The sequence below is a fragment of the Acomys minous genome (genome assembly GCF_964271855.1).
Source record: "Acomys minous genome assembly, chromosome: 18".
In the NCBI taxonomy this organism is placed as follows: domain Eukaryota; kingdom Metazoa; phylum Chordata; class Mammalia; order Rodentia; family Muridae; genus Acomys; species Acomys minous.
Genome location: NC_140501.1, coordinates 63,004,466 through 63,030,448, shown reverse-complemented (window position 1 = coordinate 63,030,448; position 25,983 = coordinate 63,004,466). Strand labels below are relative to the sequence as shown.

General features: G+C 39.3%; 1 protein-coding gene across 5 annotated transcripts in view; it reads left to right on the top strand.

The window, feature by feature from the left end:
* RNF17 (ring finger protein 17) overlaps positions 1-25,983 on the top strand; it is a 111,643-nt gene that overhangs the window by 70,044 nt on the left and 15,616 nt on the right. For all 5 annotated transcript variants that reach the window (XR_014776390.1, XM_084767242.1, XM_084767241.1 and 2 more), the window contains exons 20-29: positions 748-865; positions 3,755-3,982; positions 4,840-4,990; positions 5,137-5,255; positions 7,129-7,219; positions 8,919-9,034; positions 12,761-13,047; positions 18,511-18,674; positions 23,027-23,146; positions 24,779-24,859. Coding sequence is in view for 4 of the 5 variants with exons in the window: in XM_084767242.1 (XP_084623368.1) it covers positions 748-865; positions 3,755-3,982; positions 4,840-4,990; positions 5,137-5,255; positions 7,129-7,219; positions 8,919-9,034; positions 12,761-13,047; positions 18,511-18,674; positions 23,027-23,146; positions 24,779-24,859 (1,475 nt within the window). In the remaining variant the exon portion in view is untranslated. The remainder of the gene's footprint in view (positions 1-747; positions 866-3,754; positions 3,983-4,839; positions 4,991-5,136; positions 5,256-7,128; positions 7,220-8,918; positions 9,035-12,760; positions 13,048-18,510; positions 18,675-23,026; positions 23,147-24,778; positions 24,860-25,983) is intronic.

Below are 25,983 nucleotides of genomic sequence, written 5' to 3'. Positions count from 1 at the left end.
CCTGGACTCACTTTGTAGACCAGGCTGGCCTCGAACTCACAGCGATCCACCTACCTCTGCCTCCCGAGTGCTGGGATTAAAGGCGTGCGCCACCACGCCTGGCTAGATTTTTGTTCATTTTTAAATTAGCCTTAGAAAAGCTGTAAATCATCACAAATAATCACTGGCCTAAGTAAATTTTCATTCACTTTTATCCTTTTATATTCCATAAAACAATATATGAAAATACAACTATATTTTATTTGAAACTATATTAATTTATATTTTATTAATCAAAAAACTCTAAACTGCTTTTGGTTCATTATAGAAAAAGTAGCACATGATAACCTATAATAATTTTTTTCCTTTATTTTATGTGCATTGGTGATTTGCCTGCAAGTATGTCTATGTGAGTGTGTCAGACCTTAGAGTTACAGACAGTTCTGAGCTGCCATGTGGGTGCTGGGATTTGAACTCGGGTCCTCTGGAAGAGCAGTCCTTGCCCTTAACCACTGAACCATCTCTCCAGCCCCACTAAAATAAAATTTGTATACTCTATATGCTATACAATCAAGTAATTATTGGCAATCACTGTGGCTTTAGAATACTGCTCTGATTCCTAGGGAAACTGGAACAGTGTTCAACCAGAAGTCTCATGTATGCAAAACTCAAAAACTGCTTCCAATTTTTAATAAACAAATTTTTTGATTTGGTACAATTTGTCGCATATGTTGTTCCTTTTCCAAACTAGTCTTAATGGTTTTACAGAGATTCTGGAAAATAATGTGCTTTTGGTTGAGCTTTTTGATTCTCGGGCCCCTGGAACAACTGCTATTAGTATTAACGACCAGCTCGTCAGAGAAGGCCTAGCATCTTACGAAGCAGGGTGAGTAGTCAGCTGAGCATTAACTTTAGTTCGTGGGTACTTTTCCCCATTTATTTATTTATTTAATCACATTACAACCTGATCCCAGCTCCCTCCCTCCTCTCCTTCCAGTCCCACCCTCATGCCTCCATCCCTCCCTCTCCTCCTCCTCCTCAGAAAAGGTGAACCCCCTCCCCCCAAGGGTTACCAACCCACCGTGGTACCTCAAGTTGCAGGACTAAGTGTATTCTCTCCCACTGAAGGCCAGACAAGGCAGCCCAGCTGGGGGAAAGGGATCCAGAGGCAGGCAGCACAGTCGGAGACAGCCCCTATTCCCCTTGTTAGGGACCCACATGATGACCAAGCTGAATGTCTGCTACATATGTGTAGAGGATCTAGGTCCAGCCCATGCATGTTCTTTGGTTGGTGGTTCAGTCTCTGTGAGACCATGGACCCAGGTTAGTTTAATGTCCTTGACCCCTCTGGCTCCCTCAATCTTTCCTCCTACTCTTTCCACAGAACTCCCCGAGCTCTGCCTGTTCTTTGGCTGTGGGTCTCTACATCTTTTTCCATCAGCTGCTGCATGAAGCCTTTCAGAAGACAGTTATTCTAGGATCCTGCCTACAAGCATAGCAGAGTACCATTAGTAGTGACAGGGGTTGGCTCTCTCCATGGGGTGGGGCTCAAGTTGGGCCAGTCATTGGCTTGCCATTCCCTCAATCTCTGTTCCATCCTTATCATTGCACTCACTATAGGTGAGACAAATTTGCATCGAAGGTATTATGGGTGGTCTCGTATCCCTCTCCCTCCACTGGAAGTCCAACCTAGCCACAGGGGGTGCAACATATGCCCCACTACTAGGAGTCTCAAGTAGGGTTACCCCCATAGACTCCCAGGAGTCTACTTTCATTTCTTTCCCTTCCACAGGTGTGACTTAACAGTGAAAGGGCGGAACATAATCATAGGCCATTATTGTTAGTAGGAATCACTGCAGGTCTTGGCTGGAGGTTATTATCTCTCTGGCTTATGCTAATAGGTGTTCAAATGCTGGCTTTTTTGAAGGCTACATACAGGTGTTCTGTGAAAGACATGTATTCAGGTGTGCATGCATGTGTGCACATGGAGGCCAGAGATCAAATACAGGTGTCATTCCTCTGCAGCCATGCATTTTTTATGAGACATCTTTCAGTGCTACCCAAGGCACACGTGCATGCGCGCGCACACACACAGTCGTGCACACGCACAGGTGTATGCGTGTGTGTACACACACACACACAGTGTAAAACATAACAACAAGCCAGTATCTATGGTGAACCTAGATAACAAAGTTTAGGGGTAAAAGGAAACTGCCATACACTGTGGCAAAATCCTTTCCTCTAGGATCAGGAGTAAAAAACCTAAGGCAACTTCAGCATTTCTATTCAGCAGAATACTGGAGTCATGACAAAGCATTAAAACCAGAAAAAGAGAAGCATCCAACTTGGACAAGAAATACTTAAAATTGTTACAGAACTGTAAAATTGTGATAGAACGGCACACAGTCCTTCCTTCGTGATCCTGTGCCTCATCTCAGGCCAGACCAGAGTCCCACCAGCCTTTGGTTAAAACTCCAGAAACAAGTCTTTCCTCCTGAGCAGTTTCTCCCAGTAGCTCTTCCAGAGAGCCAGGTTCAATTCTCAGCACCCACATGGTGCTCACAATCATCTGTAACTTCAGTCTCAAGGGATCCATCACCCTATTTTGGCCTCTGCAGGAACTGCATGCACATGGTTCACAGACATACTAGCAGGAAAACACTTAGGCATGTAAAATAATTAACCAGAGAGAGAAAAAATGTATACAGTAAAAATTAGAAAACTTTTCTTCTGGAAGATACTCTGGAAGACATAAATAAATGGAAATTCATCCCATGTTTATGGATTAGGACATTTTGATGCTACCATCCTAAGTGAGCAATATAGTAATGATCTCTTTCCAAATCCTAGTACAGTTTTGCAGAAATAGAAAAATCCATGCTAACTTCCATATGAAAATTCAAAGCAGTAAGTAACCAGAACAGTCCTGAAGAACCTAATGGACATGTACATCCCAATTTCAAATCTTAGTACAAAGCTACAGTGATCAAAACATGATACTAGCAAGTACATGAAGAAAATAAATCCATAAATCATACTCAGAGGAGATGTGATGGCTGGCTTAAATGGGGTCAGCAACATATAAATTATAAACAAAACAAAAAAAAGATGAAGCTATCTCATTAGCCCCTGTTGAAGGTGAAACCCTGTGTATGTGTGGGGTAGGGCCAAGACCATGAGCCTGAGGCAAGTAAAGCTGGAAGCAGATAATACTTCAAAAGGAAGTATTGAGTTCATGTGAGAACTGAAAACTATCCATTAGACTTAGCAAAAACAAACACAGCAGCAAAAAAAAAAAAAAAAAAAAAAAAACCTGTCAGTGATTTTTGAACTGGATTTCAACTTATTGTGAAAGAAGCTTTTTTCTTCATCTAGTTGTCTGTGGCTAGAAAATAATGTTAACATAAAATACTTTAATTTATGTTGATTATTGCATTCCTGTTGACAAACTGACCATTTTTACTGATTGCTACTCTCTAGCCACAGCTGTTACATTCTGGGTTGCTTCTCCGTGAGTACAGATTATCAACGGGAAGACTTGAGGCTATGAGTAAGGTTGGCAGGCTTTTTAAAAGTAGAACATTTCTGTTTAGCTTTTCTTTTGTGTGCTTGCTTTGGTGTTGGCTAAGCACCCTTTTAAAGAAAAATAAACTTTAGTAATTGCTATTGATATCAAAATTAGGAATCGGAAAACCATAGATGAAATGTGTCCATCTCTAAAAGTGAGCAAGTATTAGTTCTGACTGTTCTTTTGACAACTTCCGTTATTTTTCAGATATACCCTCAAGGACAACTGTAAAAAGCATCTTGAAGTATGGGATCCTTCTCCTGAAGAAATCATTTCAAGTGAAATAAACAACTTAAGTCCTCTATCTGTAAAATCTCTACCTAATGAGAATTTCCAGTCATTGTATAACAAGGAGCTGCCTGTGAACATATGTAATGTAGTTTCTCCTGAGAAGATTTACATTCAGTGGTTATTAACAGAGAACTTACTTAATAGGTATAATATATAATGAAAGCAATTGCCTGTAGTTTTATTCTTCATTTCTTTGCTTCAGATAGCTAAATGCCATAGTGTTTAATTTTGAAAGCCATGAGATTATTTCAACTAAATTATCTCCAAACTCTTTTATAAAGCATAACATCTCTCCTTTTTGGCTAATTTCATAATACTAGAGTTTATGGCTAAGTACTTACCAAGCACCTACTCCCTGTCAGTCTGTATTCAGTTTTGAGGATTGTGGTAAACACATGGGTAATTCTTTGCTGATATAGGGCTTATATTACAGTAGAAAGAGATGATGAGTAAGTAAAACTTAGTGTGTGAGAGTGATGATAAAAGAATAGTAAACAAAAGTAAAATATTTGAGAATAGTTTTAAGATGGTCAAGGAAGACCTCACAGAGACAGTGACTTTTCAAATGTGTCCTAAGAGGGGCACTAAGGAGGCAGAGGCAAACAGATCTCTGTGAGTTTAGACTCAGCCTGATCTACATAGTTCCAGGTCAAACATAGCTACCTAGTGAGACCCTGTTCAAAAATAAATAAGTAAACAAAAACAACAAATAAAATTTTGAGCTGTACAAAATGGCATATGCCTGTGGGAAAGCTCACATCCTAAACTGCTGTCAAATGTGTCCTGAAGGAAGGAGGCAGGAGAGCATCAGCCCAGGGTTGTATCTGAGGGACCTTTACATCAAGCAGAAGGTAGTTCAGAGGTTGAAATGCTTTATACATTCAAAGAACATTGCATTCAGATTGGCCAGAATGAAATGACCAGAGGGCTTTGGTAGAAAATACTTGGTGAGAGAATTATGTAAGGAATTATTTGAAATTAAAGCACGTCTATCTCTATAGTGTGGAAGAGAAGATGGTAGCTGCTTACGAGCACTCAGAATGGAAGCCTGTTAAGTGGGAACGTGATATGCACTGTGCTGTTAAAGTCCCAGCTAAAAATCAGTGGCGAAGAGGCCAAATCATCAGAATGGTTACAGAAACATTGGTGGAGGTAAGTGCAGGGTTAAAACGTAATCAGAAAGTGCATTTTTCATTTGTCTTGTGATTACTTAGTTCACTTTTCATTATGCTTTTCAAGTTGAAAAAAAAATCTTGAAATGTTGCCTTTCCCTGAACTTATATTTACTTTTCTCATAGGTCTTGCTGTATGATGTGGGTGTTGAGCTAGTAGTGAATATTCACTGCTTAAGAAAACTTCAAGAACATCTAAAGACAATGGGAAGATTATCTTTGGAATGTTCACTTGTTGATATAAGGTAGTTTGGGGCTAAATACATCAATTTTCTCATTATTATATATTGTTTTAAATGTTTTAGCGTGGTTTCTTGTCAGTTTTAACTGATACATACTGAAACTTTCATAAAATTTTATTAAGGGTTTTTTGGGTTTTTTGTTTGTTTGTTTGTTTTGTTTTGTTTTGTTTTTGGCCAGGGGTCGGGAGGTTGGGGTGGTTGAAACAGAGTCCTTCTATGTAGTCCTGGCATTTGCCAGGCACAAATCAGGCTGGCCTCAAACTCATAGAGATCCACCTGGTGTGTGCTACCACACCTGGATTCATTAATGATTTTAAGAAGAGGGAATAATAAATGTTTGACCCTATAAATTTAGTAGCATTAAAATAAAATAGTGGGAGGCTACATAGATTTCAAACTGTTGAGAATAAAAAGCTTTGATGAAAAATAAAGGAAAACAGAAATAAAGTCTTTTTCATGAATTTCCATTTATATACAAAGCTACAAGTGTTATAGATGGTATGAAAGATCAACAGAAAATAGAATGTGAACACTGAAAAATCAACTGTGATGGCCATAACTGTGATTCCAGCATTCAAGAGGCTGAAACAAGAGGATCATAGTTTGAAAATCAGACTGTTACGTAGTGAGACCCCAAAAAGGAGGAAGAGGAAAGAAAGAAGAGGAAGAGGTGGAGTTAGTTCAGAATAAGACAATTAGCAAAAACACAGAGTTTGAAAAAAGATGACAATCCAAGAGAAATTAGAAGTAAGAGATCAGAAATGTGGACTAAACTAGGAAAAGCACAAAAGCACACTTGACTGTCGAGATGGCTCAGTGGGTAGAGACACTTTGCCACTACGCCTGATGAGTTTAGTCTCCTAGACCCACATACTGGGAAGAGAACCAACTCCCAAGTTGTCCTCTTACCTCCACATTTGTATTATGGAATTTGTATATGTAAACGGGGACAGTAGGGCCAGGGATCGGGGAGGGAGGGAGAGAAAGACATTTTAAAAAAGAACTAAGAATAATTTTAATTTTTGAAAAAATCAAAGGATTCAAAAGAAAAAGGTCTCTAATGCCCAAGAAGAATCAGCATAAGTTTATCAGACACCCCAAAGGAAAACACTGATAGGGATACTACAAAAAAATTCTAAAAACTGTAGTTCATGAGAGTACATGAAAGACTCGTCAGAACTATGTATCAAGAGACTACATGGCTTATCCAAGAAAATCAATTCAGAATTCTTAATACTAATAATTTAGTAAAATTGGTTTACAAAAGAAAGAAAATCCTAAGCTTATCACTAGTACTTGATAACAACAAAATTAAGTGATGTATTTAAATACTTAAGATGGAAGCTATGGATTTTATATCCAGCCAAACTTTAGTGTATCTGAGGAACAGATAATACAGAGATAAAAGATATATATAATACGTGTGTGTGTGTGTGTGTGTGTGGAGAGAGAGAGAGAGAGAGAGAGAGAGAGAGAGAGAGAGAGAGAGAGAGAGAGAGCGCACCCATGAAGAAAGGGGAATAAAGGCTGTGAAAATGGGAAAGAAAAATTATGAAAATAGCGTAAGTCCATGTTCAGATTTGTGTTGCACAATATGAAGAACCAAACTGTACATGTGATTATATCATTACTTTTTTTTTCTTTTTTTGGTTTTTTGAGACAGGGTTTCTCTGTGTAGCCTTGGCTGTCCTGGACTTACTTATAGACCAGGCTGGCCTTGAACTCACAGCGTTCTGCCTGCCTCTGCCTCCTGAGTGCTGAGATTAAAGGCATGCGCCACCACCGCCTGGCTTGATTATATCATTTCTAAATATTTCAGTACTTTGTGGTACTCATTGTAATACAAATACAAATATTATTATTTCCTTTGCTTCAGACCAGCTGGTGGAAGTGACAAGTGGACAGCAACAGCTTGTGACTGTCTCTCGTTGTACCTCACTGGAGCTATAGCAACCATAGTCTTACAGGTAGGTAGTGGGTGTCCTTGTTATTTTTTATGTCAACCTGACACAAGCTAGAGTCATCTGAAAGGAGGGAACCTCAACTGAGGAAAGGACATTTTCTTAATGACTAATGGGGGAAGGCCAAGCCTATTATGGATGAGGCCATCTCTGGACTGGTGGTCCTGGGTTCTATATGAAAGTAGGCTCAGCAAGCCATGAGGAACAAGCCAGTAAGCAGTACCTCTCCATGGCCTCTGCATTAGCGCCTACCTCGTGTTCCTGTCCTGTTTGAGTTCATGCCCTGACTTCCTTTGATGATGAACAATGATATAAACACATAAGCCAAACAAACTCTTTCCAAAAAGTTTTTGGTTATGGTGTTTCATCACAGCAGTAACCCTAAGATACAGGGTAAACAGATACAACAGAATCATCTTTGTTATTTCATTGACGTTTTTCTATTCTAAGTTTATTTTCTTGTTAAGAGAATATCAACAAAATATTTGGAATATATTTCCAAACTATATTGGTCTTATGTCAAGGTATTATACCTGCATAATAATACTTTGTGGCATGGTAGCATCCAATAATAATCCCAGAACTAGGAGGTAGGAGAAAGATAAAAGTTTAAAGGCCTAGAAAATCATGTTGGTGCAGTATTTTAAATACCAGCAATGTGATGCAGAAAAATCTCTGTGAGCTGGAGGACAGCCTGGTCTACCCAGCAAGCTCCAGATCAGCCTGGGCTCCATAGTAAGACTCTATCTTAATTAAGATAGATAGATAGATAGATAGATAGATAGATACATACATACATACAGATAGATGTGCATATATACATATATGTATAAGTGTGTATTAACATACACACACACACACACACACACACACACACACACACACACACGAAAGCAAAAGCCATGGCTCATGTTTAGCAGTCATAGTACAACTTTAGTAGTTGGTTCTCCTTTTACCCTTTTGGGTCCTGGGTGTTGAACTCACGTCATCAGGTTTGTCAGCAAGCAGCTTTACATGTTCAGCCAGCTTGCCCACTCAGAAAAGCTAAAACAAGTAAATGAGTAAATAGATGTTCCACAGTATTCATGGGGCTGAATCAAAGTATTTCTAAAGTCATGTGCTTGAGTTGAAAGCTTTCATGAGAAGTAATATATAAACTAAACTACCTTTCTAATCTTTAGAAAGTTAAGCTTCTGGTAAGGTCAAAAGCAACTGATAAAATGCACGTCTGTGTATGGATTTGGGAAGTATGTCTTCAGAAGAAAGTGTTCTAGTTTCTTCTGTAACTCGCTTTTCCATCTTACTTTTTTATGTATACTTTCTTCACTTTTATAACTTTTCATACAAAGTAGAATATGTTTTGTAGTAGCTTCTTTTGTGTGTTGTAGGAAAGTAAAAGCACACACTAGAAATTTTACTAGAAGTTGAAGGGACCAGAGAAGCATACTAACGGGTGGCACTTCTGTTACCTCAGTTAGGAAGGTGAACTTCTTTCCAGTGTATGTGGTTGGGTTTTTTGGTGGTGAAAGTCTTATAGTTTGTTTTATAGTTTATCAGTACTGACTCTCTTTCATGCTTTTTCCCTTATATATTTAGATATCAAAATAATGTTAGCTGAGATTATTTCTTACATAGAAATGTGTAAGAAATTCTTTTGAAAAATACTGCTTATACGATTTCACTTTTGTCTCATAAATCTCTTCAGGAAAACAAGAGAACATGGCCATTACCTGTGAAAATTTTCTGCCGAGATGAAAAAGGAGAACGTGTTGATGTTTCTAAATACTTGATTAAGAAAGGTTTGGCTTTGAGAGAAAGAAGGTACAGGTTTCCTAACAATTTATTGACATCAATTTGCCTATGTAATTGTCTGTGGGTGTTTTCAAACACGAGCTGCATTTTATTTGCTCTTAAAGATGGTTTATAATTAACTCCTAAAGAACCACCTCAGGAATAGATTGCTTGTTTCTTTATTCACGACAATCTTATATACTGAAAGCCAGCTTACCATGTACTGGCTTTCAAGGACACATGTGTTCCCTTCAACAGAGAGCTACATCCTTGAGATTGTGGGTAGCTAGTTACATGAGCATCGTAACAGAGGGAGGGTTACTCATAAGGTGGAAGGAAGGCAAAGAGTCCAGATGCAGGGAAAGGGTTCCCAGGATACATGGATTCCCTTTTTTGTTCTTATGTGGGGGGTTCCCAAATACTTCATGGCATTAGATCCATGATGGTGGAAACCCACAATTTGAGAAGCTAAAGGTGTAGAGCAAAAAACAGTTGTCTCCCACAACTATACTGGTTCCAACTGGTTTGGGTAAACTTATCTGTGCTGTTCGAGTGGTTATTTTTAAGGGGCTTTGGTAGGGTGAAAGAGAAGAGATAGCCATTTGTGGACATCATAGCAGGAGGACTTGAAGAGGGGAGGAAGAGAGAAATGATGAGCATGGAGATCTAAAAGGAAGGGGGAGAGAGAAAAAAAAAACATCACTTCAGAGTCTTTGCTTTTTACAACTTTCCCCATGCAATGGGGAGCCTTGGGCATAGCTCACAGGCAGTATGTGGAGGGAGGAGGGGGAGGGTTCCGTTTTGAGACGATCTCACTATGTTGCCCTAGCTGGCCTGGAACTCACTCTATAGGCCAGATTGGCCTTGAAATCACAAACATCAGCCTACCTCTGCCTCCTCAGTGTTAGGATTAAAAGCTTGCCCCAGCAAAGTTAGTTTCTTTAGTTGATTTAATTTTGGAGTTTCTGTTACAAGAATATTAAGCCACATACAGAGAAAGGTAATAGACTGACTAAAGAGGCTTAAATTAGCCCACGATAGTGTTGTCTTTGAATCTGTACCATTCTAGCTCTCCACACTCATAGATGTCCATGGTGTTATAACATACGTGCAGCTGATTGAAGTTCCAACACAGGTGTGGCTGCTTTTTGGCACCTCAGCTTCTAGTTTTTTGTTGGCCACACATCCTGCCTCCATATGTGACCATATGTATGTGTGATGAAGCTGAAGCTGAGATGTCAGGAAAGTACATCTTCAGGAAAGAAAAATTATTATTAAAGCCTCTAAGAAAAAGAGCAAATCAGTATGTATAGAATGAATCCTTTGTGTGACTCAGAAATAGCTCGTACACAAAACCCAAACAGTTGTGAATAAATCTCCACCTTTTTCCTGTAGCAGGCCTCCTCGTCCAAGAAACAGGATGCCAAGGCTTCTTTGACCAGAAGTGCTACAGATGAATAGCCAAAACCTTATTGTAAAGCCCTGAAAATCACAAGAGGGGTGCTCGTGTACACATTTGGCTTCTTTGTCTCCTATATACAGCCACATACATTCTGATTGGGTGTTTTTAAACTATTTGGCAGTGATGGCTTGAATGAGAAGGGAGAGGGGAGGGAAGGGAAGGGCAGAAGGAGAGAGAGGGTTAGTCTCACGTTCACTAGAGGGTACTGGCCAACCCATGTGACTGTTTCCTGTTTTTGTTTCTTTTAGAACCTTCTCCTGCTACCACATTTCCAAGTAGTCATCTTGATTTAACAGTCATTTAAGCCAGTGTTTGTTACTGTTACCATGAGAAAATCAAAAAGCATGTAATAATTAAATATGTATTAAATTTTTCCTATTGGTTTATTGTGTTGAGTCAGGGAAGCTAATGATTTTTAACTCCTTTACTTTTTCAGCAATATTTTTTTCTTATATTTTATGTGTATGAGTTTTGTCTGCATGTATGTCTTTGCACTATATACATGTCTGGTAGCCACAGGGACCAGAAAGGGCATCCAGTCTTCTGGTACTGGAGTTAAAGATAGTTGTAAGCCACCATCGGGTACTGGGAACTGAACCTAGATTCTCTCCAAGAGCAGCCAGTGCTCTTAACCACTGAGCCATCTCTTCAGCCCAAGGTAGATTTAACAACAAACAAAGGTGTTTTAATCTTGGGCTGAAGGAATGGCTCAGTAGTTTAGAGTAGAGGCTGCTCTTGAAGAGGACCTAGGTTTAGATCCCAGCACCCACATGGTAGCTCAGCCATAACTCTAATTCCAGAAGATCAGATGCCCTCTTTTGGCATTTGAAGGCATAGATAGATATACATGTAGGCAAATCACCCATACACATAAAATATTTTTAAAATATTTTGTATTTAAAAAAGAAACAATCTTAATATCATAATCATAATAACATTAATAAATTAATTTGCCAACTTGATAAAAGCATTATTTCCAAATTTCATTTGTAGCAAGAGCTGGATGGGCGTTGTTGAACAACTTTGGACCATAAATTATCTAGTTACCAAGAAAGGCAGGATTATATGTTAATCCTGGGGTTGATTATTTTTTTTAATTTTTAAAACAACTTCTGTGAATAAAGCCATTGCATTTAAATGAAAACTTGAGAGGTTAATTTTCTTACAGAGAAAAATATATTTTACAAAAATAAATATTTGAAGTACATTTGTAAGAGGAAAGTTTATAATTTAATGTTAAAGTTGTATATATGTATAGGATTGTCCATGTCTGTCAGGGTGGTAAGGAGAAGGCCAAAAGATGAGCAGAGGTGCAGTAGGTTGGGCAGGAGTCTTTGACCCAATGTTAGGGATTAAAGGAGAGCTCAGCATTCTTAATTTAAGACAGCAAAGTTCACCAAAGTGGGGGTTGTGAGTGCAGATTGCCTAAAAGATGAAAGCTTTACCTTAAAGTTAGCTTGTAATAAAAGAATAGAAGAAATAGGGTGTGACATGGAGAAGGAGAGAGAGAACATACACACTAGCACACGGAGAGCACTCAAAGAGGACACTTCTTTTAAAACTCTCCAGAGGTAGGGGCTGGGGGGCAGTTTCAAGAGTTGTCATCTGTCTTAATTAGGGTTTGTATTGCTGCAATCAAACACATAATCAAAAATCAAGTTGGGGCAGAAAGGGTTTATTCAGCTTACATTTCCACATCGCAGTTCATCATCAAAAGAAGTCAAGAAAAGAGCTCAAGCAGGACAGGATCCTGGAGGCCAGAGCTGATGCAGAGGCCATTGAGGCATGCTGCTTACTAGCTTGGTCAGCCTGCTTTCTTATAGAATCCAAGACCACATGCCCAGGAATGGCCCCACCCACAATGGTCTGGACTCTCCCCTATCAGTCACTAATTAAGAAAATGCCCTACAGCTGGATATTATGGAGGCATTTTCTGAGAGGTTCCCTCTTCTCAGAACATCATAGGAGATAATGAAGAAGGTTGTTTATAGTTTCCAGTTTCCTCTAGAGAGGTAGAGAAGGGAGGCATGGTCTGCTTTCCCAGAGAATGACCTAAAAGTTACATGATGCCAACTTGAGCCACCAAGCCATTTTCTTCTTTTCTTTTCCTCCTGTGACTGTTTAGCATGACAGACTAGTGCATCCAGGAATAAAGCAAAGGTTTCAGTTAACTGTTAACACATATTTGAATGATTTTTTTCATATTGTTTTCTACAGAATTTTATCTTTGCTTCCATTTAGATTTTTTTTTTGATTTTTTTTTTTTTTTTTTTTTTTTTTTTTTGGTGTTACAGACATAATAAATCAAATAACAGCCATTCACCTGAGAAGTCCCTGGAAATTCCCCTGGAACAAGGAGATTCAGTGGTTACTAAGTGCCTTAAAATTAACTTTGACACTAACAAGAAAGTTACTGAAAAAAACAATGAACACAAAGTACCTGATCCTAACGGGAAAAAATCAGAAACCAGAGCCACCGGATGCTATAAACCACCAGCTGTTCCTAACATGAATGCATTTGAGGCAGTAGTGAGCTGCATTGGTGATGATGGAACTATATTTGTAGTGCCTAAATTATCAGGTAAGGTCTTCTGTGTTTTAAACATTTCTTCAGTGACTGGGCTCAGCAGCTCAGGTGTCCTATGATAGACACAACCAGAAATCTTTAGCAAGATTTAACTTCTCTAAGCCTCATGTTCAGGAGAGTGGTCGAGGGACTAGATAATTTTACCCAGTGCATACAGAGTGACTTTAATAACCCTTGATAAGCTATTTGAGTTTTTAAAATTATTTTAAATGGTAAATTATTTCAACATAAGGTTATCAGAGCTTCCCAGCCAGAGACCTGTCTATGGGCCCCAATGCTTGTGTACATAGTGGAGAAATGAGAGCCTGGAGAGACGGCTCAGTGGTTAGGAGGCTTTTGCAGATGCCCCAAGTTCAGACCCCAGCATCCAACATGGGTGGCTCAGAACTGCCTGTAACTCCAGCTCCAGATTATCCCTGTCTTCTGACCTTCTTGGGTATCTTCACTCAATGCACATAGACATGTTTGCATAGATATAATTAAGAATAAATCTTTTTTTAAAAAAATCAAAAGAACAAGCTAGAGAGATGGCTTGGTAGTTAAGGACAAATGGCTTTTATATCATAGTCCTCAGGGTGGGGGGGTCTTTGTTCTGAGGCGCACTGTTCCAGGACAAGGTACACCCACCCCATCAATTGACAGAAACCAGCATTACAAGGCTTCTGCAGAATGATGACTTTAGCTTTCTGTTTACCTGATAAGAATCCTCTGTTTACCCAGTAAGAACCTGCCTGGTTTGAGCCCCGGGACCACATCTTAGGACATTATTAGCAGCACTGCCATCAGGGGCCTGCTTGGTGACCTAAAAGCAGGTACCACAGGAGGCTGAACTTAAAGATGATCTTTAAAGGGCATATAAAGGGGATATTAAGGGAAAGCTTCCACTCAACAGCCTGTCAAAGTGGACACGGGGGAAAGGGGGAGAGAGAGAGAGAAAGGGGAGAGGAGAGAGGGAAGGAGGGAGGAATAGAGGAAAGAGAGAGAGAGAGCGCGCACGCACATGAGTGTACAGACATGTATAACATCCCCTGAAGGTGAAGTTACAGATGTTTGCAGGACCCTGGCTTGTTACATGGGTGTTGGGATATGAACTCTGATCTTCATGATTGTTCAGCAAACACTCTAAACCATCTCTCTAGCCACTTAAATCTTCTTTTTAGAATGTCTTTTAGAAGAACATCCAAATCAAAATTCATGTAGACAATATGAAATTTTGTAACTTAACAAAACCTCTGTCATAAAATTGTCTTATATTAAGAAAAAAATCAACTGGCCAGTGCACGCCTTTAATCCCAGCACTCGGGAGGCAGAGGCAGACAGATCCCTGTGAGTTCAAGGCCAGCCTGGTCTACAATGTGAGTCCAGGACAGCCAAGGCTACACAGAGAAACCCTGTCTCGGGAAAAAAAAAAAAGAAAAGAAAAAGAAAAAACCTTATACTTTCAATAAACTGTACTGTTTAAAAGTTTATTCTCTAACATTTTTAAAATAAATTTTAAAAATTTTATTTTATGTATATTAGTGTTTTGCCTGCATGTATGTCTGCGCAAGATTATTAGATCCTAGAGTTACAGATGGTTGTGAGCTGCTATGTGGGTGCTGGGAATTGGACCCAGGTCCTTTGGAAGAATAGTCAGTGCCCTTAACAGCTGAGCTGTCTCTCCAGCCCTATTCTCTAACATTTTTATTTGAAGGTCAGAAATCTTAGTGTTGTAGTCAAAGCATTTAAATGTCTTATGAAAATTAATAGACTCAAAATATAACACTTTAATAGGTTTTCATTTTTAAGTATGTATCAGGGCATATCTGTGCCACAGCATGCATATGAAGGTCACAGGACAATTTTGGGGGTGGGTTCTCTTTTCTGCTGTGGAATCTGGGGATCAAACTCAGATTGCCAGGTTTGCATAGCAAGCACTTTTACCTACTCAGCCGTCTTTCTTGCAAGCCTCCATTTTAAGAAAAAAAAATAGTTTTTTAAATTTCTTTTTAAAGATAATCTTATTTGTATTTATGTGTATGTGTCTGCCATGTATGTGCTGTCACCAGAACAAGAAAGAAGGTGTTGGATCTTGTGGAGTTTTACTTACTTACCAGCAGTTGTGAGCCACAGTGTGAGTGCTGGGTCCTTTGGAAGAGCAGCAAACACGCTTAACCACCGATCCAAACCTCCAGCTTCATTTTAATAGGTTTTGAATAATTTAAGAATACTGAATTTTTTACAGTAAGGTAGTAAAAAGTACAGTCAGGTCTTTGAACAGATAATTAAATAGAAAGTGTATTTATGTCAGAATAAAAGTAATTAAGATCACTTGCTTTTATTCTAAACCTCTTGTTTTGAAGGAGATATTTACAAGTGAGTTTGGATGCCTGTGGACACTGTAGGATATTAGATCTTCAGAGTTACAGGTGTTTGCCATCCCAACCAAGCTGAGGTCCTGTGCAAGAATGCTGATCTTAACCACTGGTCATTTCCCCAAACCGTCAACCTATGTGTTTAATTAATTTTATGTAAATGAGTGTAGGGGTAGGTGTGCCTGTACCTGTGGAGGGTGGGTGTCAGATCCTTTGGAGCCAGGCGCTAGACTTCTGGAAGGGCAATGAGCATGTTTAAACACTAACCTATGTTTTCAAAACTTTTTCTGTAAGTCAGTTTTGTTTGATTTGATTTTCCCCTAGTCTTGGATTCCAAAATTAACATTTCAAAGACCTGGATTCCAGAGTCGGCATTCGAATTTCAGTTAAGCCTGACTGAGATCAAAAAACAAAAAACAATAAAAAACCCTGAATCACCATGTTTAGTATGCTGTGATTCATAAAATAAATAATTTTTAAGGTTGAACATACATTCAGTGGTTATGTTTAAGAATCTTAGAGTAGGACTGAGTGTATAATCCCATTCTCTTTTGACATGTAATTTCTGTGCGATTTCTCTATCTCATGTGGCCAGACACCTCAAGACTTTAGTTAAGACCCAAGTTACCTAGCGTTACCTGGAAAACCAGGGGGAATGTTTTTCTCTATAGAGTCCAAGGGACCCTCAATCTAGATAAATGTCTAATTGCCATAACCATTACGTTTTCAGCCTTCATTTAGATCAATTATCAGAGACCCACATTAAAATACAAAACAACACAAACAACTTACATTAATTCAAAGCGCGCGCGCGCTCTCTCTCTCGCTCTCTCGCTCTTTCTCTCTCTCTCTCTCTCTCTCTCTCTCTCTCTCTCTCTCCCTCTCTCCCTCTCTCTGTGTGTGTGTGTGTGTTGGTTCTGTTCTTTTGTTAGAGACAAGGTCTCACTATGTAACCTTGGCTGGCCTAGAACTTAATTTGTAGCCAAGGGTGTTCCAAATTCATATAGATCTATTTTTGCCTCCCAAGTGGTATGATTAAAAGCATGTATCACCTAGCAAACTCTAAAAGAATTAGCTAAAATTCTTTCTCAGAGCTACCAAAATACCAAAATACCATGGCTTAGTATTCCCCATGTTAACAAAAATTACAGCAGCACTCGCATATCTCTCCCTCTCTCTTCAAGACAGGTTTTCTCTGTGTAATACCCCTGGCTATTCTGGAATTCACTCTGTAGACGAGCCTGGCCTCATACTCACAGAAATCCACCTGCCTCTGACTCCTGAGTGCTAGGATTAAAAGCATGAACCACCACACCCAGCTAGAAGCTCTCAATTTTGTATTCAAATAGCAGGACAAGTTTCTCAAGAATCTACACCAGTGATTATATAAGCCTCTGACAGTGAAGATATTTTATCTCATGTCAGCTTGAACTGCAAACTGACCTAAGAAAAAAACCACTTGAGTCAAACACAGAGACAAAAACTAAGCCAGCTGAGTCTAAAGGTATATGCCAAGTCAGCCTACACTGAAAAGCAAAGTGAGTGCTCTGCCACAAAATCTGAGTTTGCTATTCCATAACCAGCCATTCAGCACATAGTCCAATGTCGTCCTCAAATTGACAGTCATTTCAAACATCTCTTCATTATTAATTGGCACCAAGAGCTCAAAACAAATCAAGGTCCTGACCAGTTAGCCAGGTGATAATGGTGCAGGCCTTTAACCTACTCTGAGATCAGAAACATGTTCTACTGTGTGGTTTTATAAAATACATCTACAGTTCTGGTTTTTTGTTTTGTTTTGTTTTCTTTATTTTGGCCTGTTTTTATATGTCATTAGGGAGAGCAGGGGCTTCTTTCTCTTTTTTTCTTTCTTTTAAATGCTTTGAGACAGAGTTTTACTATGTAGCCCAAGTTGGCCTTTGAGTGGCATCTCCTGGGACTGCCTCCCAAGTAGTAGAAGTACAGGAATGTGCTGCCAGATCTGGCCTTATGGTTTCGCTTTTCACATAAGTCTTTAAATAATCCCAGAATTGAGTTTTAGGAAGCTGTAAAGAAGACATATGACTTCACTTTTGCAAAGGTTTAATAATTTTGACTTAGCACATTTACTTAGTATGCTTCACTTCACCCACTGCTAGATAGTGCTGTCTTTACCAAAAGCCAACTGCATATGATCTGCAAAGACCACACAGACAAGATTGGAGCAAATTTTCACATGGCCCTACCCCAAGATGAGTTGTGATATGTACACATATAAATGTATAAAAGAGGTCATGAATTTGGGGGAGGGGATAAATTGGGGACATGGGAAGAATTGGATCAGGGAAGAGGGAGGAGAAAAAAATGCAAATACAGAGTAAAAACATAAAATCCCTAAATTTAAAAAAAATCAATATTCCATATATTTCTTTTTTAAAAAATCTTGTTTACTCTCTCTAGCCTGATACCTCTATCAAAATATTCCCCTTAATCTTAGTATAGACTTTTCCCTCCTTAGTATATATTGTGTAATGTGCACATAAGTTGCTTGTTGTATGTCTTACCTGTCAGTGCAAAACATAGCTCTTGTTCCAACAGGAATGAAAAAATTATTTATTCTGAGAAATATATGAGTGATCATACCCCAGGAATATTTATTCAAGTTTCCCTGAGTGACCCGTTCCAATGTGGAAATGGTTGTATTTTTTTTTATACCCACATAACAACAAAAGAAAAAAGTCATAAAGTGATATTTGTATTCTCAAAACAGCAAAGATAAAGTATTCAATGCTGTTAGTAAAACTTTTTTTTTCAGAACAAGGTTTTTTTTGTGTAGCCTGGCTGTCCTGGAACTTGCCTTGTAGACCAGGCTGGCCTTTATTAACTCAGAGATCCACCTGCCTCCGCCTCCTGAGTGCTGGAATTAAAGGTGTGCACCACCACTGCCTGGCTGTTAGTAAAACTTTTAAAAACATGTAGTAAATGCTGACTGAATTAAATGTTTATTTAAAAATCTATTAGAAGCTTGATCTTAATTCTTTGTGTTGCCTAAGTTAGGAAGTTATTAGGTTGTTGGTAAAAAGTAATAACATTTTCATAAATTTATTTTTAATAAATTCTACAGAGTTTGAGTTCATAAAAATGATGGATGAAATTCAAAGTAATTTAAAATGCCTTGGTCTTTTGGAACCATATTTCTGGAAAAAAGGAGAACCTTGTGCAGTGAGAGGATCTGATACTTTGTGGTACCGCGGCAAAGTCATGGAGATTGTTGGAGGCACCATCCGGGTAAGTCTAACCAACCACTAGAGGAGTACGTGGTTGGAAGTAAGTTTGGTAAACTTACAAAGATCAAACACTTTATACTATTATTTGTAATAAGGGTTTTTCTTTTGTTCTTGATATTTTTGTTCAGTTTGGGTTTTGGTTTAGAGATACAGTCTCACTATGTAGGCCCCCCATGAAACATGGGACCCTCCCACCTCAGCCCCCCACATGCCAGGGTTATGGACTTGTACCACTGTACCCAGTCAATAATGAACAAACACTGCAGGTGGGATGTGACCACGTGTGCCTAATAGACATACCACTTGTAACTGGTAGTCCTGTGTGCACACCTGTGATTAAGTAAAACAGCTTCTTCTCTGGTATGTTAGCTAGCTCCTTGGCAAATTTGTTTAAGACCTAGCTATCTTTTAAAGTTGTGGTTAGTTTACCTCACAAAACAGTGAGGTATGTTTCTTTCAGAATCTTTAAAATAGCTTCATGCATTGAAAATTGAAAATATAAGGCAAAGGACACTGTCAACATAACAAAACAACAGCCTACAGACCAGGAAAAGATCTTCACCAACCCTACATCCAACAAAGGGCTAATATTCAAAATATATAAAGAACTCAAAAAATTAAACACCACCAAACCAATTAGAAAATCGGGTACAAAACTACAACCAAAATTACATGGGAATTAGATAACAATACCATCGCAAAAACATAACCACACAAGCTCACTACTGCAACCAACATCAAAATCAAGGGACTTAACAGTCACTGGTCACTAATGTCTCTCAACATTAATGGTCTCAATTCTCCAATAAAAAGACACAGACTAACCGAGTGGAAGCATAAACAAGACCCAACATTCTTCTGCATCCAAGAAACACATCTCAGCTACGAGAATAGACATTACCTTAGGGTAAAAGGTTGGGAAAAAGTATTCAAAGCAAATGGACACAGGAAGCAAGCTGGTGTAACCATTTTAATATCTAATAAAATAGACTTTATACCAAAACTAAGCGAAAAAGATGAGGAAGGACACTTTGTACTCATCAAAGGTAAAGTCAAGGAAGATGACATCACAACTCTGAACATAAACGCTCCCAATACAAGGGCACCCATATTTGTAAAAGACCTATTAACAAAGCTTAAACCACACATCGATCCCCACATACTAATAGTGGGAGACTTCAACACCCTACTTTCACTGAAGGATAGGTCATTGAGACAGAAACTAAACCAAGAAATAGCAATATGGATTTAACATATCTACAGAACTTTTCACCCAAACACAAAGGATTATTATACCTTCTTCTCAGCACCCCTTGGAACATTCTCCAAAATTGATCACATAGTAGGTCACAAAGCAAGCCTCAACAGATTCAAGAAGATTGAAATAATACCATGTATCCTATCAGATTACCATGGTCTAAGGCTGGACTTCAACAACAACAGAAATAACAAAAAAGCTACACACATATGGAAACTAAACAACTCTCTACTTGATGACACATGGATCAGGGAAGAAATAAAGAAATAAATTGAAGACTTCCTGAAATTCAGTGAAAATGAAGGAACAACATACCCAAATTTGTGGGACACATTGAAAGCAGTGCTAAAAGGAAAATTCATAGCACTAAGTGCCTTTAAGAAGAAGAAAGTGAAAACATCCCACATAAGCAACTTAATGACACAGCTATATGCCCTAGAAAAAAAGAAGCAGAAGCACCCAAAAGGAGTAGATGTCTGAAAATAATCAAGCTCAAGGCTGAAATCAATAAATTAGAAACAAAGAACAATTCAAAGAATCAACAAAACCAGGAGCTGGTTCTTTGAGAAAATCAACAAGATAGACAAACCATTAGCCAAACTAAAAGGCAGAAGGACAGTATCCAACAAAATCAGAAATGAGAAGGGAGACATAACAACAGATACTGAAGAAATACAAAGAATCATAAGATCCTATTTTAAAGGCATATGTGCCACAAAATTTGAAAATATAAGGGAAATGGACAATTTTCTTGATCAGTTCCACTTGCCAAAATTGAATCAAGATCAGATAAACAAATTAAATAGTCCTATTTCTCCTATAGAAATAGAAGCAATCATTGATAGTCTCCCAACCAAAAAAAGCCCAGGGACAGATAGTTTCAGCACAGAATTCTACCAGGCCTTCAAAGAAAAGCTAATACCAATACTGTTCAAGCTACTCCAGAAGATAGAAATGGAGGGAACACTACCAGATTCATTCTAGGAGGCCACAGTCACATTGATGCCTAAGCCCCCACAAAGACCCAACAAAAAAAGAGAACTTCAGGCCAATTTCTCTTATGAACATTGATGCAAAAGTAATCAATAAAATACTCACAAAATGAATACAAGAACATATCAATTATTCACTGTGACCAGGTTGGCTTCATTCCAGGCACGCAGGGATGGTTTAACATACAGAAATCCATCAATGTAATCCACCATATAAACAAACTGAAAGAAAAAAAATATGATCATCTCCTTAGATGCAGAAAGCATTTGACAAAATCCAACACCTGTCATGTTTAAAGTTTTGGAGAGATCAGGAATACAAGGCACATACCTAAACATAATAAAGGCTATATATAGCAAGCCAATAGCCAAAATCAAATTAAATGGAGAGATATTCAAGGAAATTCCTCTAAAATCGGGCACCAGACAAGGCTGCCCACTTTATATCTCTTTAATTATAGTTCTTGAAGTTCTAGCCAGAGCAATAAGACAACAAAAGGAGATCAAGGGGATCCAAATGGGAAATGAGGGAGTCAGATTATTCCTATTTGCAGATGATATGATAATGTACATAAGTGACCCCCAAAATTCCACCAGAGAACTACAGCTGATAAACACCTTCAGCAAACTGGCTGGATACAAAATTAACTCAAAAAAATCAGCAGCCTTCCTATATACAAATGGCAATCATGCAGAGGAAGAAATTAGGAAAACTACACCGTTCACAATAGCCACAAGCAATATAAAATGTCTAGGAGTAACTCTAACCAAGCAAGTGAAGGACTTGTTTGAAAAAAAACTTTAAATCTCTGATGTCATCAGAAGATGGAAGGATCTCCTTTGTTCGTGGATCAGGAGAATTAACAGTAAAAATGGCCATCTTAACAAAAGCAATTTTACAGATTCAATGCAATCCCTATCAAAATACCTACACAATATTTTAAAGACATTGAAAGATCAATTCTCAACTTCATATGGAAAAACAAAAAACCCAGAATAGCTAAAGCAATCCTATACAATAAAAGACCCTCCGGAGGAATCTCCATACCCAATCTCAAGCTGTACTATAGAGCAACAGTAATTAAAACAGCATGGTACTGGCACAGCAATAGGCTGGTGGATCAATGGAATCGAATCGAAGACCCAGAAATGAATCCACACGCACCTAAGGGATATTTTCTTAAATAATTTGAAGTGGACCAGGCCATATCTTCTGGTAGCTGCATATATAAAAGACATGAGAGAAGAAAAAAATCAAATCTAAATTTAATTATCTTTCCAGGGTATGGGTATGGGGTCTCCCCTTCCCCTTTATAAGGCAGGGACTCAGTATGTAAGCCTGGCTGGTCTGGCCAGGCTGGCCTCTAAATCCATAGTGATCTACCTGGTTCCATTCCTGAGTGCCCTATTAGGTGCAGACTTTTAGCTTGCTTTGTCTTTTTTAGACTGTGTAGTCTAGGCAGGCCTTGAAGTCTAACCCTCCTGCCTCAGGCTCCTAACTGCTGAAGTTACAGGTGTGCGTCCTTGATTCTTAGTTCCTTTGTCTTGTGAGACAGGGTCTTGCTGTTTAGTTGTAGCTCAGGATGCTCTTGAATTTGTGGCAGCCCTGCCTTTCTCACCATAAGACCCAGAGGTTTTGTTGCTTTTTAAACTTTAAATGTTATTTTTATCATTAGTGGGTGTGTGCTGGGAGGATGCATTCTGTCACACATGTTGGGGTCAGAGGACAGTTTTGTGGAGTCCGTTCTTTCCTTTCACCTTTATATGTGTTCCACAATCAAACTCAGGTTTCAGTGTGGGAGAAAGAAGAAAGAGGGGTTTGTGAGTGTTGCTTCATGTATCTGTGCACTGTGTATGTGCAGTGGCCCAGAAGGCGGAACACTGTGTTGGGTCCCCCGGAACTGGAGTTCCAGACGGTTGTGAGAAGCCATGTGGGTGCTAGGAATTGACTGATCCCAGGTCCTCTAGGAAAGTAGCCAGTGCTGTTCATTGATAAATGATAGCCATACATACACACAAACTTCTTAAAACTAGGAAACCCCCTTTGTCATCCAGCTTTTAGTAATAAATTTTAACCAGAAGTTTACTTGATCTGTTTTTTAGGTACAATACTTAGATCATGGGTTCACTGAGAAGATTCCACAGTGTCATCTTTATCCTATCTTACTATATCCAGATACACCCCAGTTCTGTATTCCCTGTCAGCTCCATCAGACTCTACCGGTGAGCACATGGTAGTTTTTTGTGGTTAACTTTAAGTACTGTCTTATATTAGTAATATTTTAGAAATCAGAGTATAGAAATAAGTCCCTTTCGACTGTAATACAAATTTTTCTCTTTTGTTGTTGTTATTGTTGTTGGTTTTGTTTGGTTTCTCACTATATAGCCTTGGGTGTCAATGGACCTCACTACGTACACAGAATGACCTCAAACTCCTAGAGATCCTCTTGCCTCTAGCTCCCAGGTTCTGGGATTAAAGACATGCACCACCATTCCTGACTAAGGCTTTGATTCTACTCTTGTGGTGTTGTACCTGCATGTAAGTGCACATGTGCATGGAGTACTCACAGAGGCCAGAAGAGGGAGCTTAGTGTCCTTGAACTTAAGAAGTTACAAATGCTCCTTAGCCACCAAGTGGATGGAGTTACAGATGCTTGTTGGCCACCATGTGGATGCTGGGAAACAACACAGGTCCTCTAGAACAGTAACTGCTCTTAACAACTGAGCTCTTTCTCCAGCCCACACCCCCAGCCCACAATACAAATTGTAAAAATACCTACAAGTAAATGACAGCTCAGAAGTCTTTAATGAGAAAAACTACAAAATTATACTGCAGTATATAAACTTGTGAGTAAATGGCAGTATACTATATAGTCATACTATGCTGACAAGGTAGAAGAACCTAAACAGTTCTTTCTCAATGCTAGCAGTAACAAAGGTCAAAAGTAAACTCCTTCTTTCCTATGACAGTTTTGGGGCTCCAGGTTAGGAATGGCTCAGCTGAGTGGTTTGTGATAGTGATTCAAGATATCACTGGGGTGGATGCATGGAGATCCATGGACTACTTGCAGAGGACTCATCACATGGCTGTCCAGCCTGGAAGCTCTAACATGTTAAGAAATTCATTCCTTGGTCAGTGTACACTGTTGGCCTGTATAAGCACTAATTGAACTATTTTTAAAGTTCTAAATGCAGTATGATACCTTTAATGTTAAGTTTGGGATGTTCTTTTTAAAGCATTGGGGAGGGGGATGGCCTTGTAATTTTTGAGAAAGGATGTTTCGTATCCCAGGCTGGTATCTGACTCCCTTTGCAGGAGAGTATGGCCTTGAATTCTGATCCTTCTGCTTCCACGTCCCAGGTGAGGGGCCATAGGCATGTGGCACCATACCTAGTTAATGTGATGCTGGGGATGAGCCCAGGACCTCCTGCATGCTAGTCAAGCACCCTTCCAAGTGAGCTGCAGCCTTGCCCTGGTTTATGCTTTGAAAGCAGAAAGTGTTAAGTACAATAAGGAGATGCTTGGACAAACATAAATCTTTTAAAAGATGTCGTGTATTTTTCTAATGGGTTCATGTGTGGGCATGTGCATAAGTGTGGGTGCCCACCGCGTCCAGAAGGAGAGGCAGCTGTCCAGCACAGGCGCTGGGAACCAAAAGCACTCACAGCTGCTGAGCCATCTCTCCAGCCCCCAAATAGGACATTTTTAAGATGAGTTTTGTTGGCTGCCCATGATACTCATGTGTACTTAGTTCTGCCACCAGGCATTTTCTGCTTATCGCCATTTCTTTGTGTCTTAATTAATTCTTGCTTGGGCTCACATCATGGAAGTGTAAGTGTGTTTCTTCCGCACAGGTTGGGAATGTCTGGCAGCCAGACGCCATAGAGCTGCTTCAGGAGCTGCTTTCCAAGAGAGAGGTGGACGTTCACATTGTGGTAAGTTATCTTCAAGTCACAGCTGGTTGAAACTATTTGCCTTGAAATGTTATAATCAACATAATTTGAAGAATATTTTGATGACAAGCCATGTAATATGTGTTCATACGTGAATATAAATTATTTGCTAATGTTTAAGACAGTACTACTTTGATTCCTATGTTTGTTTTGAATAAGCCTAATTTGAACAAGTTCCTGAGATGCTTCATAAACATTAAAGTGGATGATTGAAAGACTTGTCAGTAATAGTGTGTTTATGTAGATACAGGCAATATGACATTGTTGATGCGGAACCTGCTGTCATAATATAGCGCTGTGTAAGGTGCAAACAGTCCTAGCAGAGTCTGTCACAACCCTCAGACACTCCCACTAGTTAGGGAAGCAAGACATCCATACAGCAGAGCAGCACGAGCCAAGAGACTGGTAAAAAGACACGCACGGCAGAATATAGAAAGGGGAGAGCTGAGTGGGATAGTCCTGATAGGAACACAGAACTCACAGAGGCGGGACAACTTAGGAAATGACCGGGTAGAAGGGTAGAGGTTTCAGGAAGTGGAGAAATGGTGAGCAGGATGCAAGAGTAGCCCTGGGAAGGATGCTCAGCAGTGAGGTAATATGGCTACTGCACAGCCGTCTGAGGCCTGATGTCAGGAGAGATGAAAATGATTAGGAAATGCCTCTGCATTCGAAAGCCATTGGGCCATCCTACATAGGGAAGCCAGTAGGTTAGTACTGAGTTCCTACCCAGCCACTCCAAGAATCCTGTCAAATCATCTAATACAAGGTAGAAGTTAAAGTGTTTTGCTTAGTCAGGTGGCTCTCTTTACAACTTAGCTTTCAGTAAAGCCACCACCTGGTTTGCAGACTGAATGCTCAGTGCTCCTTAGCCTGCCCGCTGACCCCGTGCCTTGCTCCTTTCCATTGATCCTCTAGCATTAGATCACTGAGAATTGCTACTGAGGCTGAACGAAGCAGTCCAAGCCATGCCTGTGGAGCCACAGTGACCTCTGCAGTATGCTAGGCAGGTGAGGCCCTGTCAGCAGGGAACTCTGCTATTAAGAGATGCAGCTAGGAAGAGGGTTCCATGTCACTATAGTGGTCAGGTGACATTTCAGTCCAAACTG